Source organism: Mercenaria mercenaria, chromosome 11 (genome assembly GCF_021730395.1).
Source record: "Mercenaria mercenaria strain notata chromosome 11, MADL_Memer_1, whole genome shotgun sequence".
Classification (NCBI taxonomy): Eukaryota; Metazoa; Mollusca; class Bivalvia; order Venerida; family Veneridae; genus Mercenaria; species Mercenaria mercenaria.
This window is the reverse complement of record NC_069371.1, coordinates 4,970,053-4,986,323: the sequence shown is the minus strand read 5'-3', so window position 1 is coordinate 4,986,323 and position 16,271 is coordinate 4,970,053. Positions and strand designations below refer to the sequence as shown.

Here is a 16,271-nt window from a genome sequence, read left to right as displayed (position 1 = left end):
GGAAAAAATAAAAATGGTAATGTTTACACGTATGTTTTGAAAAATTAAAAAGTTGTATTTATGTATGTACTATTTAATTAAGATGTTTTAATTGTCAATAATATTGAAATCGTATTTACGTTTTATATTATTTCTTTCCCTTTTAAAACCCTCAGGAAAAATTAGCATTGGATATAATGGCAATATAGACGTCCGACACAAGTACAAAGTAGTTCCAGGTAGTCAATATCGTTACGTCGAACTTCGGATACGTCGATGCAAATTTTACAGACCCTTGAATATCGAGGTAACGGTATTCGACTGTATTTAGAAACCTCAAAGTGCTTTACAGTCAGTGAATGAATGTTATCAATGGTTTTGTCCTTATCACAGATAAGGTCAGAAGAAAATAGGTGCCATTCGCCCGATAACAGTGTTTAGAATATGTGGCAATATTAAACTTGAAGGTTAGTAATACTCAAATTTATTTACAAAGTGATCTCTTTTTTTAAATTCAATTTATAACTTAACACTTTTAAAACTTCCTCAGAAATCATAATCAGAATTGCGATAACTTATTCGAAAAGTCAAGCCTGTTATTTATTTCGTAGAACCAACATTGGCATCCAACTTCACTGGGTACTCTAAATCAAATGCTATGTTTTCTATTAAACACCGTTAAACAGCATTTTGACTATTCATACAATTAAGGAACCTCAAGGAGTCCAGTATTGTACTCGTTTCTAACTTCGAAACTGTTTCTTTTTTTTTTTTGTTTTGTAATTTATTTTCTTCCTTGTTTATTTTCTAAAGCACTACCATATTTTACATTTTAACAAAAACGGTTCTTTTATCGAATCAAACCGACTTAAATTTCAGGATATGAAGTGAAATCAATCTTTGACAGAGTTAAACGATCTACATAAAGTTTGGAAATTGCACTGCCGCCATGATGGCATCTACACTAGGAATTGTGATGACATTATGCACTCTTTTTGCGGGATCATCATTAGCACAAACGGTATCCGTATCTACAAGTATTTGGGTTATAAATGGAAAAATCGAAAATATAACGTTTCTAGGTAAATCGTCGACATTGCAAAAATTTCTTGGCATTCCGTTTGAGGAACCACCTGTTGGCGACCTACGCTTCAAAAAGCCAGTTCCAAAAGCTCCAATAAGGGCACCGTTAGATGCATTTGCTCACAACAATGCTTGCATGCAAGGGAGCCAAAGACAAAGTATAACCGATTCTGAAGATTGTTTGTACCTAAACATTTATGCCCAGAAAGGAAGAGTCAAGTCGAGAAATTACCTGTGATGATATGGATATATGGGGGGCGGTTTCACACTTGGAGATTCAAATATGTACCTTGGGGATCGTTTATCTGTCCATGGAAACGTAGTACTGGTAACGTTAAACTATAGGTTATCTATATTTGGATTCTTAAGCACAGGAGACAGTGTCTCACCAGGAAATTATGGACTTTGGGATCAGCAATTGGCTATAAAATGGGTTCATGACAATATTGCTGCTTTTGGTGGAGATGTTGGGAAAGTAACTATCTTCGGACAGTCAGCCGGGGCAGGTAGTGTTGTCTATCAAGGCTTACATACAGGAAATAAAGGGTTGTTTCAAAGAATCATAGCAGAAAGTGGCAGTGTAACACCTTGGTGGGCCAGTACGGATAAAAATTTACAGTATGCTAAAACAGTAGGATCAAATGCGAACTGCAAAATGGACACTTCGATGACACTCCTCTCATGTCTACGAAATGTATCCGCAGACAAACTGATAAGTTTAATTGCTTATTCTTCCGGAGAGGACCAACTTCCAGCTTATCCGTTCCTTCCTACAGTTGATAATGACTTTATAAAGTTTGATCCAAAGCGTGTTTTTGATTTAGACAACCAACTGTCACGTGATGCAGTTAAATTCTTCGCCGAATTCGATTTTCTAATAGGGGTAAATGCTGGAGAGGGTGTAAGTGGTTTATATGAAATGTTTGGTGTTAACGACATGATGTCTTTCATGCCAAATAGAACAGACTTTAAGAACAGATTAATACCTATGTTAGTGCAAGTAGGATACGGTGAACACGTGCCCTCCGTCTTGAGCAAGATGATTGCCACCGAGAACACAAATTGGACGGATCCTGACAACTCATTAAATGTTAGAGCGGAATACATGCGAATGCATGGAGACTTTAGTTTTAATGCCGGAATGTACAAGACATTAGACACACACTCAACAGTAACACCAACACAGAAAACATACATGTATTACTTCGATATAGAGCCGGAAACACGTTTATGGCATGGTGTTCCATGGTACCATAAAGCGATGCACGGGGAAGAGCTCGTTTTTGTTTTTGGGTACGATATCTCATATAAGAATCAAACACTTTCTCCCAAGGAATGGGAGATGAACCTTTCAACAGACATAATGCCTCTCTGGGCAAACAAAAACAGGGTAAGTTGATAATAATATCTTAACGTTCAGGAACTCCGTGTTATGGAACTTTCTCTATTGATAAAATATATTTGATATTCTATGCTTAAGAGGTCATCTTAAAGATTTTGTTAATTACAGCAACAATGGCGACTCTCTGTGCTAAGTTAAAAAAAAGCTGGGGACTAAGTTTTCTATCATAATTAGAGCTTGACTTACAGTAACAGTTACTCACTGGACATATATTGTAAAATCGGGATATATTATAACAAAACCTAACTTACCTTGACTGTGACAAAAATGATAAAAAAATAGAAACGACTACTTAGTTAAACACGTCACCTGCTGTGTACTTCAATATTCAAATATTTTAAGTATGGTCTAATGCCATTTTCCGTAACTCACGGCGATCAATAAATCTATTCACTCTGTTGTTTTATGTAACAGAATTGTCTTATTATCTGCAAGTAACTGAGAAATTTCCCACACGAGTCAGAAATGGTATACGAATGATGACAGAACCAATTTATTCTGTCAAATCAGTATCATGTATAAATAATACTAAAGATCAGCCAATGACACAAATATAATAGTAATCCTATCCTCGTATTTATCTAGCCACCTGTATGACACCAGTGAAAACGAAAAATGAACTTACTGTATGTTTAAAAACTTTGTGATAAGTCATTATTCATGTCAATTTTCTATTAATCGGTTTGCAAGCGTGTATCTGTAAGCATTTCAATGAACGTAATCATATATACAGTAACTCTTAAAAGTTTTACAATTGCTATATTGCTAATTATATCGTAATTCTGATTTGTTTTAATCAATATAATTGAAAGACACTTCTCGAAAGTGTTAAACCTTTTTAATGGAGTGTTTACAAACTTCGTAAAATTTGTCAGTTAATTTTTTCCAATTATTTGTAAAGATTCAATACGTATTTATTTAAAAGAGTTAACGCAACTTTTTGAGTACAACTCGCAATTTTAGTAGTTCATCCCGGGAAAGATTATCAAACGTTTTATTAAAAGGTTACGACCCAACTGTTTTGAGACATACCGCATGTTTAGTGTTCAACCCGTTTACAGTTGGACACTACGCTTCCCTCTTTGATTGCGTCTGACGGAAGAGGGGGAGGGCTCTATGATAAGCAGTTTTTAAATCCTACCAGGACTAAACTGTTTTGATATTTGTCTTCTGGCCTGTTTCGTCGGGCCCTTAAGGGTGTTTCTCTTGTTGCTCTGTCTTCTGAAAAGGCATTGAGTACATACGTTTTTGGTTCTTAAGGTTTGTTTTTTATATATTTATACACGAGCATTTTTGTGTTTTACATGCCATGCCTTTTTGTTTCCATTACGTGTGTAAGAGATTCACCTGGATGGGATTACTTTTATTTACACTGTCCCATGTCTTTGGAACATGGTGGGGGTAAGAGTGAGGTTAGGTGCACCATAAACCGGTTTAAGCTCCCCAGTGGTGTTTTTGCCACTGACCGTTCCAAGGCGGTGCCCCACTGTGTTCCTTTGTTTGTTCGTTTCGTCTTATGTGTTGGCTTTGTGTGCGTGTGTGTTGTTCGTTTTGTCCTTATGAATTGGCTTTGGGTTTGTGTGTGTGTGTGTATGTGTGTGTGGTGCACGCGTCTGCGTGCTGGGGGTTTCGTTTTGAGGAGGCTACGTTTTTGGTGCGTGGCATTCCCTGTTTGATATTTTGCTTTGTTTTTTGAAAGGTTTTTCTTTTTATACGTCCGAAGGGACGTATTATGTTATACCCCCGGTGTCCGTCTGTCCGTCCGTTAGCAATTTCGTGTCCGCTCTGTAACTCTTGAACCCCTTGAAGGATTTCAAAGAAACTTGACACAAATGTTCACCACACCGAGACGACGTGCAGAGCGCATGTTCTGGATGACTCGCTTCAAGGTCAAGGACACCGTTAGGGGTCAAGGGTCATATCAGTTTGTTTCATGTGCGCTCTGTAACTCTTGAACTGCTGGAAGGATTTCAAAGAAACTTGGCAAAATGTTCACCACACTGAGACGACGTGCAGAGCGCATGTTTCGGATGACTCGCTTCAAGGTCAAGGTCACACTTAGGGGTCAAATGTCATATATGACTTTGCTTTGTGTATATTGCTCTGCATTGCAGTGCACTTGCTTTTATTTGGCAGATCCCTTTTTTGATCACTTACAATAAAATGTTTTTGAATTACTTCCCTTTATGTTATTATAAATAGCTTATTTTGAAACTATTTTATTATTGGCCGTAGGGAAAAACCGAGACCACTTTTCTGTGGTACAACATGGATGGTACCTCCATTTGTTAGGTGTATTTTGACATACCTGTACCTGGTAAGGATTTTTTGTGGACTTTGAATATTTTTTGTGAACTTAGATTTTTTTTTTTTTTTTTGAAGTTCTTTCCTTTGTTGTTTCAGTCCTTTGTGCTTCAACAGTCAAGTTCTTTAAATTTTGCTCCCATCCTCTGATATAACCCTTCGGGCGTATATTGCCCCGCCTGGCGGAGCTCTTGTTTTATATATATGACGTGTGATGTGAACATCATTTCTAAGTTACAACGTTAATAGTGGATCTGAACCTATTTGATTAGACTTACACTATTTCTGGTGTCATACATTTTGCATGTGTTTGACAACTATTTCAGAGTCAGATACGTTCTTTTCGCAGTAATCCAGTTATTCTTTGGGATTATATGCTTATCAAGCAAAAGGTAGAGCTGCTTGCACAAGAAATTGTGTCGAAATCAAATAAGAAGTTTCAGAAAAGCTCAATATACGTATTATACGCACTCGGTAATCATGTTTATTATAAGCACTCAGCGTTAGTGTTTTAGCTGCGTTTTAAGGTACTGTGTATGGTGCAGTACTGTTCTCCTGTATACAGAAATTACTGCTTATAACAAAAACAGTGTTGCATCGTGATACTACTTAATGCTCACTGTATTTGATCGTCTGAGAATGGTGACATTTTTATCTCTGTGTTTCTTTTAACAGTAATCCGAATTCCCCTGATGACAATGGACTTAACTGGCTACTGTACAACACCGACTCTCAACACTATCTGCATATTACAAGAAATATGACGTCAGCAAATGTTAAGCAACGGTGGAATATTCGAGAAGCTAATTTCTGGCTAAACCTGGTTCCAGCTATTTTGCAACCTACAACCTGTAGCAACACCGACCCCTAATTGAAAGAGAACAAAGTGCGACTGAGTTATACTTTGAAAAACATTCAAAATATATTGAAATATTGTTGACTTTAGTTATTCTCATATGACTTTTAAAATGAGCGCTTCAGACTTCATATGTGTCGGTAATTCAGACCTTAATGTTTTATTTCGCATATGTAACTTCTGTCTTATTTAACGATAAAATTTACAGCTTAATCTATGCTTCTTTATTATCCCCCGCCGATGAAATCGGGAGGGGGGTATTGAAATGGCGTTGTCCGTCCGTCAGTCCGTCATACCGTCAGTCCGCCCGTCCGCAGCCATTTCTCAGTAACTACTTGGTAGAATTTCATGAAACTTGAAAGAAACATGAACCAACATACTGCGATGATGCCCGTCAAGTTTTTTTTTTGATTGGTCAATTTCCCTCAGAGTTATTGCCCTTGATTTAATAAAAATGTCCGTCTGCAGCCATTTCTAAGTAATTAGCAGGTAGAATTTCATCAAACTTGAAATAGACATGAACCAAGATACTGCGATGATGCCCTTCAAGTTTTTTGTTTTTCGATTGATCAGTTTTCCATATAGTTATTGCCCTTTAATTGTTTAAAAATCCACAGATCTGTACATAACAAACCAACCAATTAGAAGAATTTCATTAAACTTCTTTCATTCTTTTCCATGAACAATTATTATAAACATGTGATGTTGTGTACCTACACCTGGTCGCTACCTTACCTTGGTCAACCCCCACCCCCTCCCCCTTCCCCCTCCCCAATTTTTATTTTTTCATTTTTCGTTTTCTATCAATATTTATAACCAACATGTAAACTGTTGTATCCTCACGCCCCCCCCCCCCCCCCCCCCCCCCCCCCCCACCCAACCTAAACAAACCATTCATTTTCTTTTAATTTGATTTTGACTAATGAAATTATTTGCTTCTTGGTAACATTCTTAACTTTTTGCTGAATATATTTTTTGCCGTTCCTCACCTCTGACCCTTTCGGCGGGGGATTCCAATTCATCGAATTTGCTTGTTGACACACCAAATAGGCTTACAGCCTTCATATTGTCAGTTAGATAAATTAACCTTTAGCCTATAATGAACTTGTCCATCTTTCAATTTGGACAGTACAATTAACTGTTAAAAGGGGTGCTTACCAAAACGACTGAATGGCAAACACTGCAAATTTTGATCAGACCAGACGTCCGATGATCGACGACAAGGTTGATACATCTTTCTCCGTCAGAAGTCAAAGGACTACGCGAAATGTCCATTAGCAGAATTGTTGGGCGTTAAACAGATGCTGTGGTACCAGCCGGGACCGTTTTATTGTGCAATAAAATTATTATTCAGATCTCAACACCATTCCTTTCCCCTATCTGAAACTGTGCTGTAAACGGTCTTGCCTTATCAAGTAGCTGTACTCAATCATTCACAGGATGGGATGCGTGTGCATTTGGTATGAATGTAAGAATTATATTGAAATCATTAGTGTTTGAATCATACTTTTAATATATTCGGAACTTTGTGAAAAGATATTACTCCCAGCTGAGGTAAACGAAAGTTTATACCCTTTACTCGGACTTTATCATAGACTCCCTTTTCTTAGTCTAGAATGATAAATCAAAACCAAAGTATTAAATCATTTCAGTATTTAAATGAAACATAATCGTTTTAATGGTTTGTGACGTTCCCTATGACAGTGTTTTTAATCTAAATTAGCTTATACAATAACCCGGCTACTTATTTCTGAAGCATTCATTGTAAAAGTTTCGTCTGACCTTTGCAGGAGATGACCGGCACCTGATCGGTCAGCTGTAACAATTTATGATTTTATGTTAAAATTATAAATTTCGTTATGTTTTCTGTGACAGGACTGTTCCTATTCGACATAGTTCTCCTCTTCGTAAAACCTACTAGAAAGGTTTTAAAAATAAAGTAGCGGGGGCAACTATACTGTATGGGATCGTTTCTAGTTCATTCACTGTGCAGTCTTCATATGTTTTATATTCCAGGTTCAGAAGAAGAGCTCCATCATGCCACGGCTAAAAAAACCCAAGTAGACGCTTTTGACACTGTACATAAAGCAATATAAGAAAGCATTCAGGATCCACTGAAGTGTCTACATTAGAGAAGACTGTTCCAATCTATAATAGTATTTTGGGTCTTAGAAAAAGTAGCAAACATGAGATTTTCAGTGCCCAGTCACGCTACAACAAAAAAAAAATCTGTCTAAGAAAATATACATGCCAAGTTACAGCCTGGGCAAGTTCTTTTAATAAAGACCAATATAGACGGTGCAATGTAGATTTTTGAAACTTCTTAGTATCCTCAGGTAACACTAATAAATTCTATAAGAGAATCCTCTGGAAGCATAGAAGCGGCAACCAGGAAAAATAACAGCAGACTCTGTTATGCTAGAGTCGGTTGATAACTTTCAATAAAATAGGGTTATTATTACAGTGGCTCGATCTGGAATGCTGTATTCGGCTCGAGTGGATATTTGCCAGATCGGATCTCACGAGGCGCGCTAGCTACTGTTATAATGACCCTTTTATTATATACCTGTACCATTTTGTTTGTTGTTTTGTTACTGAACGAAATCTTCCATGTTTATGAATATTAAAATGGAACTAAGTGAAGTTTTTATGTGCGCTATTTATAGAACTGTGTCGGGTCATGCATATTAATGAAAGTAGTCTGGCAGCATGCAATACGGAAGGTACAATACGGAATTTAAAAGGTACAATACGGAATTTTTTCTGCCTGTTCATATTTAATTGTGAAATACAAGCCGAATTTTTTACAGAATTTATACAGGTATATAATAAAACGAAATATGCTCATCCATGTAATTATATCATAAATTGTAACAATAGATGTAGCTCTACATGTAAAAGGATCAATATTCATTTTTGAAACTGAATATTTTCCAAACAATCTAACTAGATCTAAGTGTGATAAATATGTTTCACTCTAGCTAAAAATGTTACTTACAGTAAAACAAAATGGTAAGAAAATACTGACAGTTATCAGCTTTTGTAAGTAGGCATATCTCTATGAAACATCATTTTGAAAGATGAACAACATCTCTAATGTTAAAAAAAAGTAGAAATCAGCTCGACAAAAAAAAAATAAACTAAACTGAACAAAACAACTTAACCACCATTTATTTTGTCAAAGTCTTAAAAGTTATTGAAAGTACTTTTTGAATTTTTAGCGAACACTCAGGGCAATATGCTGTTAGATCTAACAACATGTCAAAATTTTAACGAAATAAATCTATGCCATATTAAGTAACTCGTCTCTGAAATGTCACAATAATACGCTTAATTGTCTAGAATAGGAAAAACATTATGAGGGAAGTCAATAACAACTTTAACAAAATGTGCTTTTAACAACGCGTTGATCTAATAGTAGATCTATGCAAAATAATTTCAGAAAAGTAGACCTATAAAGTATTGGCAGAATTAGCTGTTTTGTTCTGTATTTTTAGTGTTTCATTAGAATGCTTTGTTTTACATAGATGTACAAAATGTTTCATTCTATGGAAAACATTCCTCATTTGCTGAACAAGTCCCTGTTATAAATGATGTACTATCACTCTGACAGTGTGTTGAATCTACAAGTTTTGGAAGGAAGTTGGCCCAAAAATTTGCTCGACGTGTGTTCCAGCGTTGTTTAACATTCAATGACGTCATATCACGTGATATTTGCAAATAATGCTGGTGTTTCGTTGTGTATGGTAGCCAGTCAAGTTTGAGATCATCTGGGAAATTAGGATTTCTGCAAACAAAAGAATACTAACACATTTGATACATGTACACATTGATTAAAAAAAAGTTCAATGACCTATAAACTAATTCTGATGATAAAACTTAGTTTTGAGAATGCTATAAACGATAGCTTATGGGGAAGAGAGACAGACAAGAAATTGGTGAACAATTCAGACAGTAGGAGAGTTCCAGCAAACAGACAGGTGAAGTTCACCGTTATTGGCGAATTACAACCGATTCATAGTGGATGAAATTAGAATCTAGTTTGAAACACTGAGTGATTCGTCTGATCCCTGAAATCATTTAGCTTACAATCAATGTTATTAGTAAACCATTGTTTTATAATTATTGGGGCAAGGTAAACTAAACTAAGGCTAGGTAGCAACAGAAAGTTTACATATGAGACATATATAGGGCTTACCAGCTCTTAGTTGTAACAAAGCACATTCAGCAGTTGTTTGTCAGCTAGGACATAGTCACCTTAGCGGTTGGACTCATTTTATTGCTCATGTATGAAAGGCATAACCATGTCCTTTAGAAATTTAATTACATTTTGACAGCATCGACGCCAAACGTCGAGCATAATCCAAACCCCGCATAATGCATTTCGGATTCAATGAAAAAGAACTGGATAGAAATGTCCTATTGGACATTTGTTCTCTTTGTGCGTTTCATGCTGGATAAACATTGGACCTTTCGGAATATGTTTTGTACTTTCGTATGTTGCAAACTTAAAACAAGCAATATCTGTTAATGAAAACGTTTCTTACCCCGTTTTGGCAAAATTTGACCACAGTTTGATGACACTTTTAGACAGTTGTTCCTCCCATTTATTAGCATAAAACTTCCATTCGGCCAAGTGGTCAGCATTTTTAAATCCGAAGATGAACGGTATTTCATCCCCATGACCAAGCTTTTCGAACCAAGGCATGTGGCAAAATAGATGATTCAATGACACCTCATCAAAATAATACATATACGTGTTGCTTGCCGACGGCGCATGATAGTCTAATGTGCGGTATAGAGGATCTGTGAATGTGAAATCTGCGTGCATTGCAAGAAACTCTTCTCTTATCATATATTCATCCTCGGGGTTTTCCCAGTTCGTATACTCTGCAACTACAGCGTCTCTAATGATCGTTTCATTATTTTCCGGAAAGGCAAGTTTCTGTAACGCTGGTACAATAAATTGCTCAAATTCAGTCATATTTGGAAGGAAATTATCAGGGTCTGGAACTCCAAAGAATGGACTAACTGCAAGACTGCCTTCTCCACAATTCATACCAACCATTATGTCCAGGGACATAAAGAAGTCTCGTGATTGCACGGGCAAATTATTGTCTTTCACAAAGGTTTGTCTTGTTGGAGTACTTATGAATTCATTATCCCAGTTAGGTATGAATGGTACGGGAACAGTTTTGAAACCATTGTTCATGTCATTACCAATATCTAGCAACGTTTCACCTGGAACAGATTTCAAACAGGCAACCATATCACTGGTATGTTTCGTTTTACAGTCAGCATATTTCGCTAGCTTCTCTGTGTTTTCTAGACGGTGGTCGTTACTAGCCCACCATGACCCAGCAGATCCTGACTGGGCGATCACTCTCTGGAATAGTCCTCGATTATCGGGATAAAGTCCCTGAAATATTACACTAGCCGCCCCTGCAGATTCTCCAAATATAGTAACTCTGTCTGGATCACCGCCAAAAGCTGCAATATTTTCGTGAACCCAAATGAGCGCCATCCGCTGATCCCAGAGCCCGTAATTGCCAGGCGCATGCTCATCTCCTGTGCTAAGAAAACCCCAAATCGACAGTCTATAGTTAACCGTGACAACAATAACATTACCGTAAGCAGAAAGATGATCCCCGGAGTAGATGTCAGATGACCCAACCACGAAACCTCCGCCGTGAAACCAAACCATCACCGCGAACTTTTCTCCTATGTCTCCTTTGGCTGGAGCATATATATTCAAGTAAAGGCAATCCTCTGAAAATATAGTATCTCCTTTTGGTTGCATTCCAATGTCTACTTGCAAACATGCATTTCCATAGCGGACTGCATCTAGTGACTCTTTCAGCGGCAATTTCGGGATGGGTTTCCTAAATCGTAATTCTCCAACTGGTGGTTCCGCGTAAGGTATGCCAAGAAACTTGGACACGCGGAAATGCTCTCCGAATACATCTATGTCTTCAGTTACACCATTGATTGTTCCAAGTTTTGTTTCTATGCTTGCCTTATCACTATACACAACTGTGATATATACTAACATTGAAACCACTTCAAAAGAATTAAATTTCATTTTTCCACAAGAATGGTGTACTTAATATCACCACTACTACTAATAATAATCAGTGCAAGTTTCAGCGCAGCAGGTTTTGGATTAAAGCTACTCGCCTATAGCTGATGTGAAATTTTTCAGTTATTCATTTCCGCCAAGTTTGGTATAGAATGTAAACATGACACTGAAAGAAAAGTGATATGATAAAGTGAGTAAAAAGAAGTGTTAGATATTGGTAAAGAAGTAAGAAAATAGGTTAATTTTCTTTCGCATTTCAGAAGCGGTTACACCCGTTTACTCCATTCTGCACAATGTGATTGGTAATTTATTATGATAGCTTGCAAAATTCATTTACGTAGCACCCATACAAGAAATAAAATTTGCCTAGATGTGTGAACGCGTCGCTTTAAGGTAGTTTCTTCAAAAGTCAATGTTATATGTATCTTTGTAAACAATCGTGTTTACTTTAAAGATACCAGCGTAACTATCGGTAGTTCACTAATTTTAACAGTTGAAGATATCTTGCTCTTGTGTAGTGTCTCCTTTATGCGAACAGAGCGGCGTGGGACTGTATAAATCTTCCTCCGAATCACGTTCAACGTCAGTTGCAGCTCGAATACCGATCCCGTCCCCTGGAGCTTTATATAAAGGGCTGTATACTCGGTTCACTAAAGCGCCCAGCTTGGATAAGAAAATGAAATAATAGTTATTGTAATAGTCGGCTTACGACATTAGTCGTGGTGGGAAACACTAGTATGATGTTTTGACTTTATTGTAAAGGTCTATCAAAGTTCATAATTCTTAAATTATACACTTGTTTTTCTATGTCTTTAAAATGTCGAAAAGAAGTTTAAAAGTTAATCAACCGTTCGCTTAATCGCCTGTTAAAAGTTTCGAACAACTGGGTCCCGACGAGATGAGCAACGGTGCGATACGACATGCAACGATATACAATACAAAGCATCGTATCGTCTAAAAGGCGCGTCGCGTCATCCCGTAGTGCATTGCGGCTGACAAACACGATGCTTCGAAGGCCCTAACAAGATTCCGTAGATAATTCCACCGATGTACCCAATTAGCTCTACGCGAATTTATTCCCACAGACTGTGTTATACAGTCTCACATAGTGGGTACTGTCAAAATTATTCGTTGTCCGTTGGCCTAGAGTCAATAGAGAGTTTGAGATTTCAACCTTCGCCTTCCCCTTCAACGTCTCTTGCGAAGTTAACGTATGAAGTTGAAGTTCGATTAAAATTTCTTGAGATTTCAAACATTAGAATGAACCTTACTTCTTTTAATCCGCCCATTCAATTTATCCGTAATTATGATCGTTTTTTTTCCCGTGCATTTTGATACCAATTGTCCGAACGGGCAGGAATTTTACAAGAGGTTTGTTTAAAAATGAAAAAATGATAATCATCGCATGGATATTAGAGCGATTAATGAAAACAAAACAAAAAAAAACAAAACAATGTGAACAATGTAAAAACTCATTAGTGTTGCTCCAAACATTTTTCCATATCATGACGTTGAACGCTTTCATATCGGACTAGTCCCAGTCCGTGACTCTAGTTACCTCCCCTGACGGTCCGTCCATTGCGGATCTCGTTTCTTTAGATTTTTGTTGCTATTGTGTGTTTGTTTAATTTGTAATTTATGCAACATTTTGTTTACTTTTACACTTTGATTAATCTGACCTATTAGATACTGGCACATAGTAATTTATCGGACTGAAATGAAATGAAAGTTATAATTACGTCATGAGTTGGACTAATATAGGACGTGGAATGTTTTCTTAACGTTGTAATGGAAAGAATCGCGTGACGTCCATGGCGTCCACGCGCACGTTGCGACAACAAGTTGACGTCATTTTCGCGGAAAATATTAATGCGCATCAGTTTGATTTGTTTATTGCGTTTTCGGAGAATTTTTTTCCGTATTTTTTCCTGTCATCCGTGACAGAACGATAATTTAGATATAAATTAATCATTTGATAGTGGATATGTAATAAAAAGATTATGAACTTTGTATGTGGATATATGCACTCGTTCTTTCGCGGACAATATTGCGCTTCTAAAGTTGCGCAATATTACCGCTGCAGAACTCGTGCATTATATCCACATAAAAAGTTAATAACCTAAAATGATCATATCAACTCTCAGACAGCACAATATGATTTTAATATACTTTTTTTTATAAGTAAAGCATCTGCGGATTCAGGAATTTGGTTAGAGGGACACCAACATTAAAGAGGGGGTCACCCATTTCAGAGAGGGGAGGGGGTGGTAGGGGTAGGGTAGGGTCACACCGAGTTTCAAGACCGACTTTCTTTGTAAAATGTAAGAATCAAAGGGGGAATTAACCCACAATGTCCCTCTGCCAGGCTCTGGTTCCGTGCATTTAAAAAAATGGAGATATCCCATACGGCTAACAGGAAACGTCTCTCATCATGATATCATAGATCTGAAATTGTCTGATACTTCAGAAGAATTTTCCGTCTTACTAGTACCATTTTATGTTTATAATTAAAACGCAATTGTCGTATTAAGTGTCCGACAGAAACAGATTGATTTTATTTGGAAGTGAAAATAAAATGTTCCACCAAACGATAATCGCGCGTAATTATTTATTTTTCAAGTAAAATGACTGTCATGCCATGTGCCTACATCCAGATTTCAGTCTTTGATGCCGAGTATGTGGACAGAGTAGATGTAAAAAGAATGAAGTTTCGACTTTCGTGATATCACATCTTCGGACGTTCAAAACTTCACTTCATACGACAAAAAGGCCCTTCTGGTATAATCAATACCGCCTGGGGACACAAATATGCCGTAGAAGTTAAAGTTTGAACAAAATCTCAAAGTTTCTCAAAATCAGTTGATAACTTCATACTTCCAGGTTCAGTTCAATGTATTTAGTTAAAATCATTAGCCATACAAAACTTCATTATTCTTATACCTATTGATAGTGTTTCGCATCAGATTTAGTCTAATTATATATATGGATAATCAAATAACTTAATAAGCAGAAATCCTGAAACTAAGCTTTTTATTTCGCATAGTAATAAAGAGAAGTCTTAGGCTTACGTGATATTACATGGAACGTGTGATATAAATAAAATAGGCTACAAGTATATCGGTGACGTTTTACCCAAAATATATATGAGAGACCTAGAAGGGGTAGGCGACGGTTGAAATCTCAAACTCTCTAATAGCATTATAAATTCAACGTCAATTAGTGAGGCGTGACTTATCCGCTATCCTCGGTGCTTTACCGCAGCTAGTATTGTTATGAGCTAAAAGTGCAGACACGCCTCGATGCATAAAGTTGATCTATATACATGTACTTATTTTGTTAGTAATGTCCAGATCAGCCACTAAATTACTGTCATTTTATCTTTTTTGACAAAATTTTATTATATTCACATAGGTATATTCATACAGTTGTAACGATTGCAGAAATACAGTTATATAATCAATTGTGATGTTGTATTGATAAAAATAGATTACAAACACTGCATGTAGTATAACTATTAAGCTTTGAAAATAAAAAGAAATACTTCCGATTTACATTCCTACCTTTGTATCCTCTTTAGAAAACAAGGGTTAATTTCAATAAATTATAACAGTATATCTCGGTGTATTTGGATGACAATTTAGAACATTTATATCCCAGTTTGTAATATTAAGGTAGTTCTGCGCGTTTGGATCGAAATTATTTCTACAATGTAGAATTTGATTAAACACTGATTTTTCAAAACTTTAGAATATACCTAGAAAATTAAGCAAATAAAAAAGATAGGGTCGTGTGCTTGATTTTTTGCTAGACTGATTTGAAAAATAGGGACCTCACGCAATATTTCATAATGAGAGTCTATGGGAAAATCATAACTTTCTTAACATTTTCGCGAATAGAAATTTTTCTACAATGTAAATTTTGATGAAACTTCTCACAGTTGTAAATAAAGACATGGCCTATAATTTGATAAATAAAATATATAGGTCCGTGTGCTTATTTTTGAGATATTTGACCATGATTAAAGTAAACCGGACATTTCACGCTAATTTTAGGACGTTATTTTGAATTATTTAACATGTGATATGTTTTAATATCATATTTTGACTTTACAATATAGCAACAGTACCATTGTAATAAATTTACTCACCGGTTGCAATTAATTCATAAAATGATTTTCTGTTCCGTACGCCGAATCCAGTCTTTATTCTACGTTTTTCCGGAAAAATGGCGTCACGCCATCACTTCCGGTTTATCAAACGTGCAGAACTACCTTAAGCCTAATACATGTAACTACATGCACCAGTAGATACAGGTACAGACATCACAGGGCAGCATGTTACACACTTGTTCATGCATCGTCATAAAATGTAAATGCATACGCGTATTTCAGACGGTAACCTATATAGTTACACAAGGGCGTAGGAGCTGGGGCGGCAGGGGCGGCAGGGGCGGCGCCCGCCGCCCCATTATTTCGAGGAGCGGCGAAATGCCGAACTCGTAAATTTTTGGAAAGGCTAGAAATTATAATTGAAAATAAATACAGCGGTCTTCCATTTATCATGAAGTGC

General features: G+C 36.7%; 2 protein-coding genes across 2 annotated transcripts; one reads left to right on the top strand and one right to left on the bottom strand.

The window, feature by feature from the left end:
• The first annotated feature begins 324 nt into the window (after window positions 1–324).
• LOC123531878 (neuroligin-2-like) lies at window positions 325–6,353 on the top strand. Its single transcript, XM_045313172.2, has 3 exons — window positions 325–446; window positions 859–2,452; window positions 5,444–6,353. The coding sequence occupies exons 2-3, from the start codon at window positions 1,313–1,315 to the stop codon at window positions 5,444–5,446; spliced, it is 1,143 nt and encodes a 380-aa protein (XP_045169107.2). The 5' UTR covers window positions 325–446; window positions 859–1,312; the 3' UTR covers window positions 5,447–6,353.
• Window positions 6,354–8,378: 2,025 nt separating this feature from the next.
• On the bottom strand, window positions 8,379–15,627 carry LOC123531877 (carboxylesterase 5A-like). Its single transcript, XM_045313170.2, has 3 exons — window positions 15,264–15,627; window positions 10,172–11,869; window positions 8,379–9,411 (listed from the first exon to the last, which is right to left on the bottom strand). Exons 2-3 carry the CDS (start codon window positions 11,704–11,706, stop codon window positions 9,171–9,173), a joined length of 1,776 nt encoding a protein of 591 aa, XP_045169105.2. The 5' UTR covers window positions 11,707–11,869; window positions 15,264–15,627; the 3' UTR covers window positions 8,379–9,170.
• Between the last annotated feature and the right edge of the window lie 644 nt (window positions 15,628–16,271).

Bases quoted from the DNA above. Each gene is read 5' to 3' on its own strand.
- LOC123531877 (XM_045313170.2), bottom strand. From the start codon at position 11,706: ATGAAATTTAATTCTTTTGAAGTGGTTTCAATGTTAGTATATATCACA. The intron at 9,412-10,171 runs GTAAGAAACGTT...TTTTGTTTGCAG, and splicing joins TCAAATTTTGCCAAAACGGG to AAATCCTAATTTCCCAGATG.
- LOC123531878 (XM_045313172.2), top strand. From the start codon at position 1,313: ATGGGGGGCGGTTTCACACTTGGAGATTCAAATATGTACCTTGGGGAT.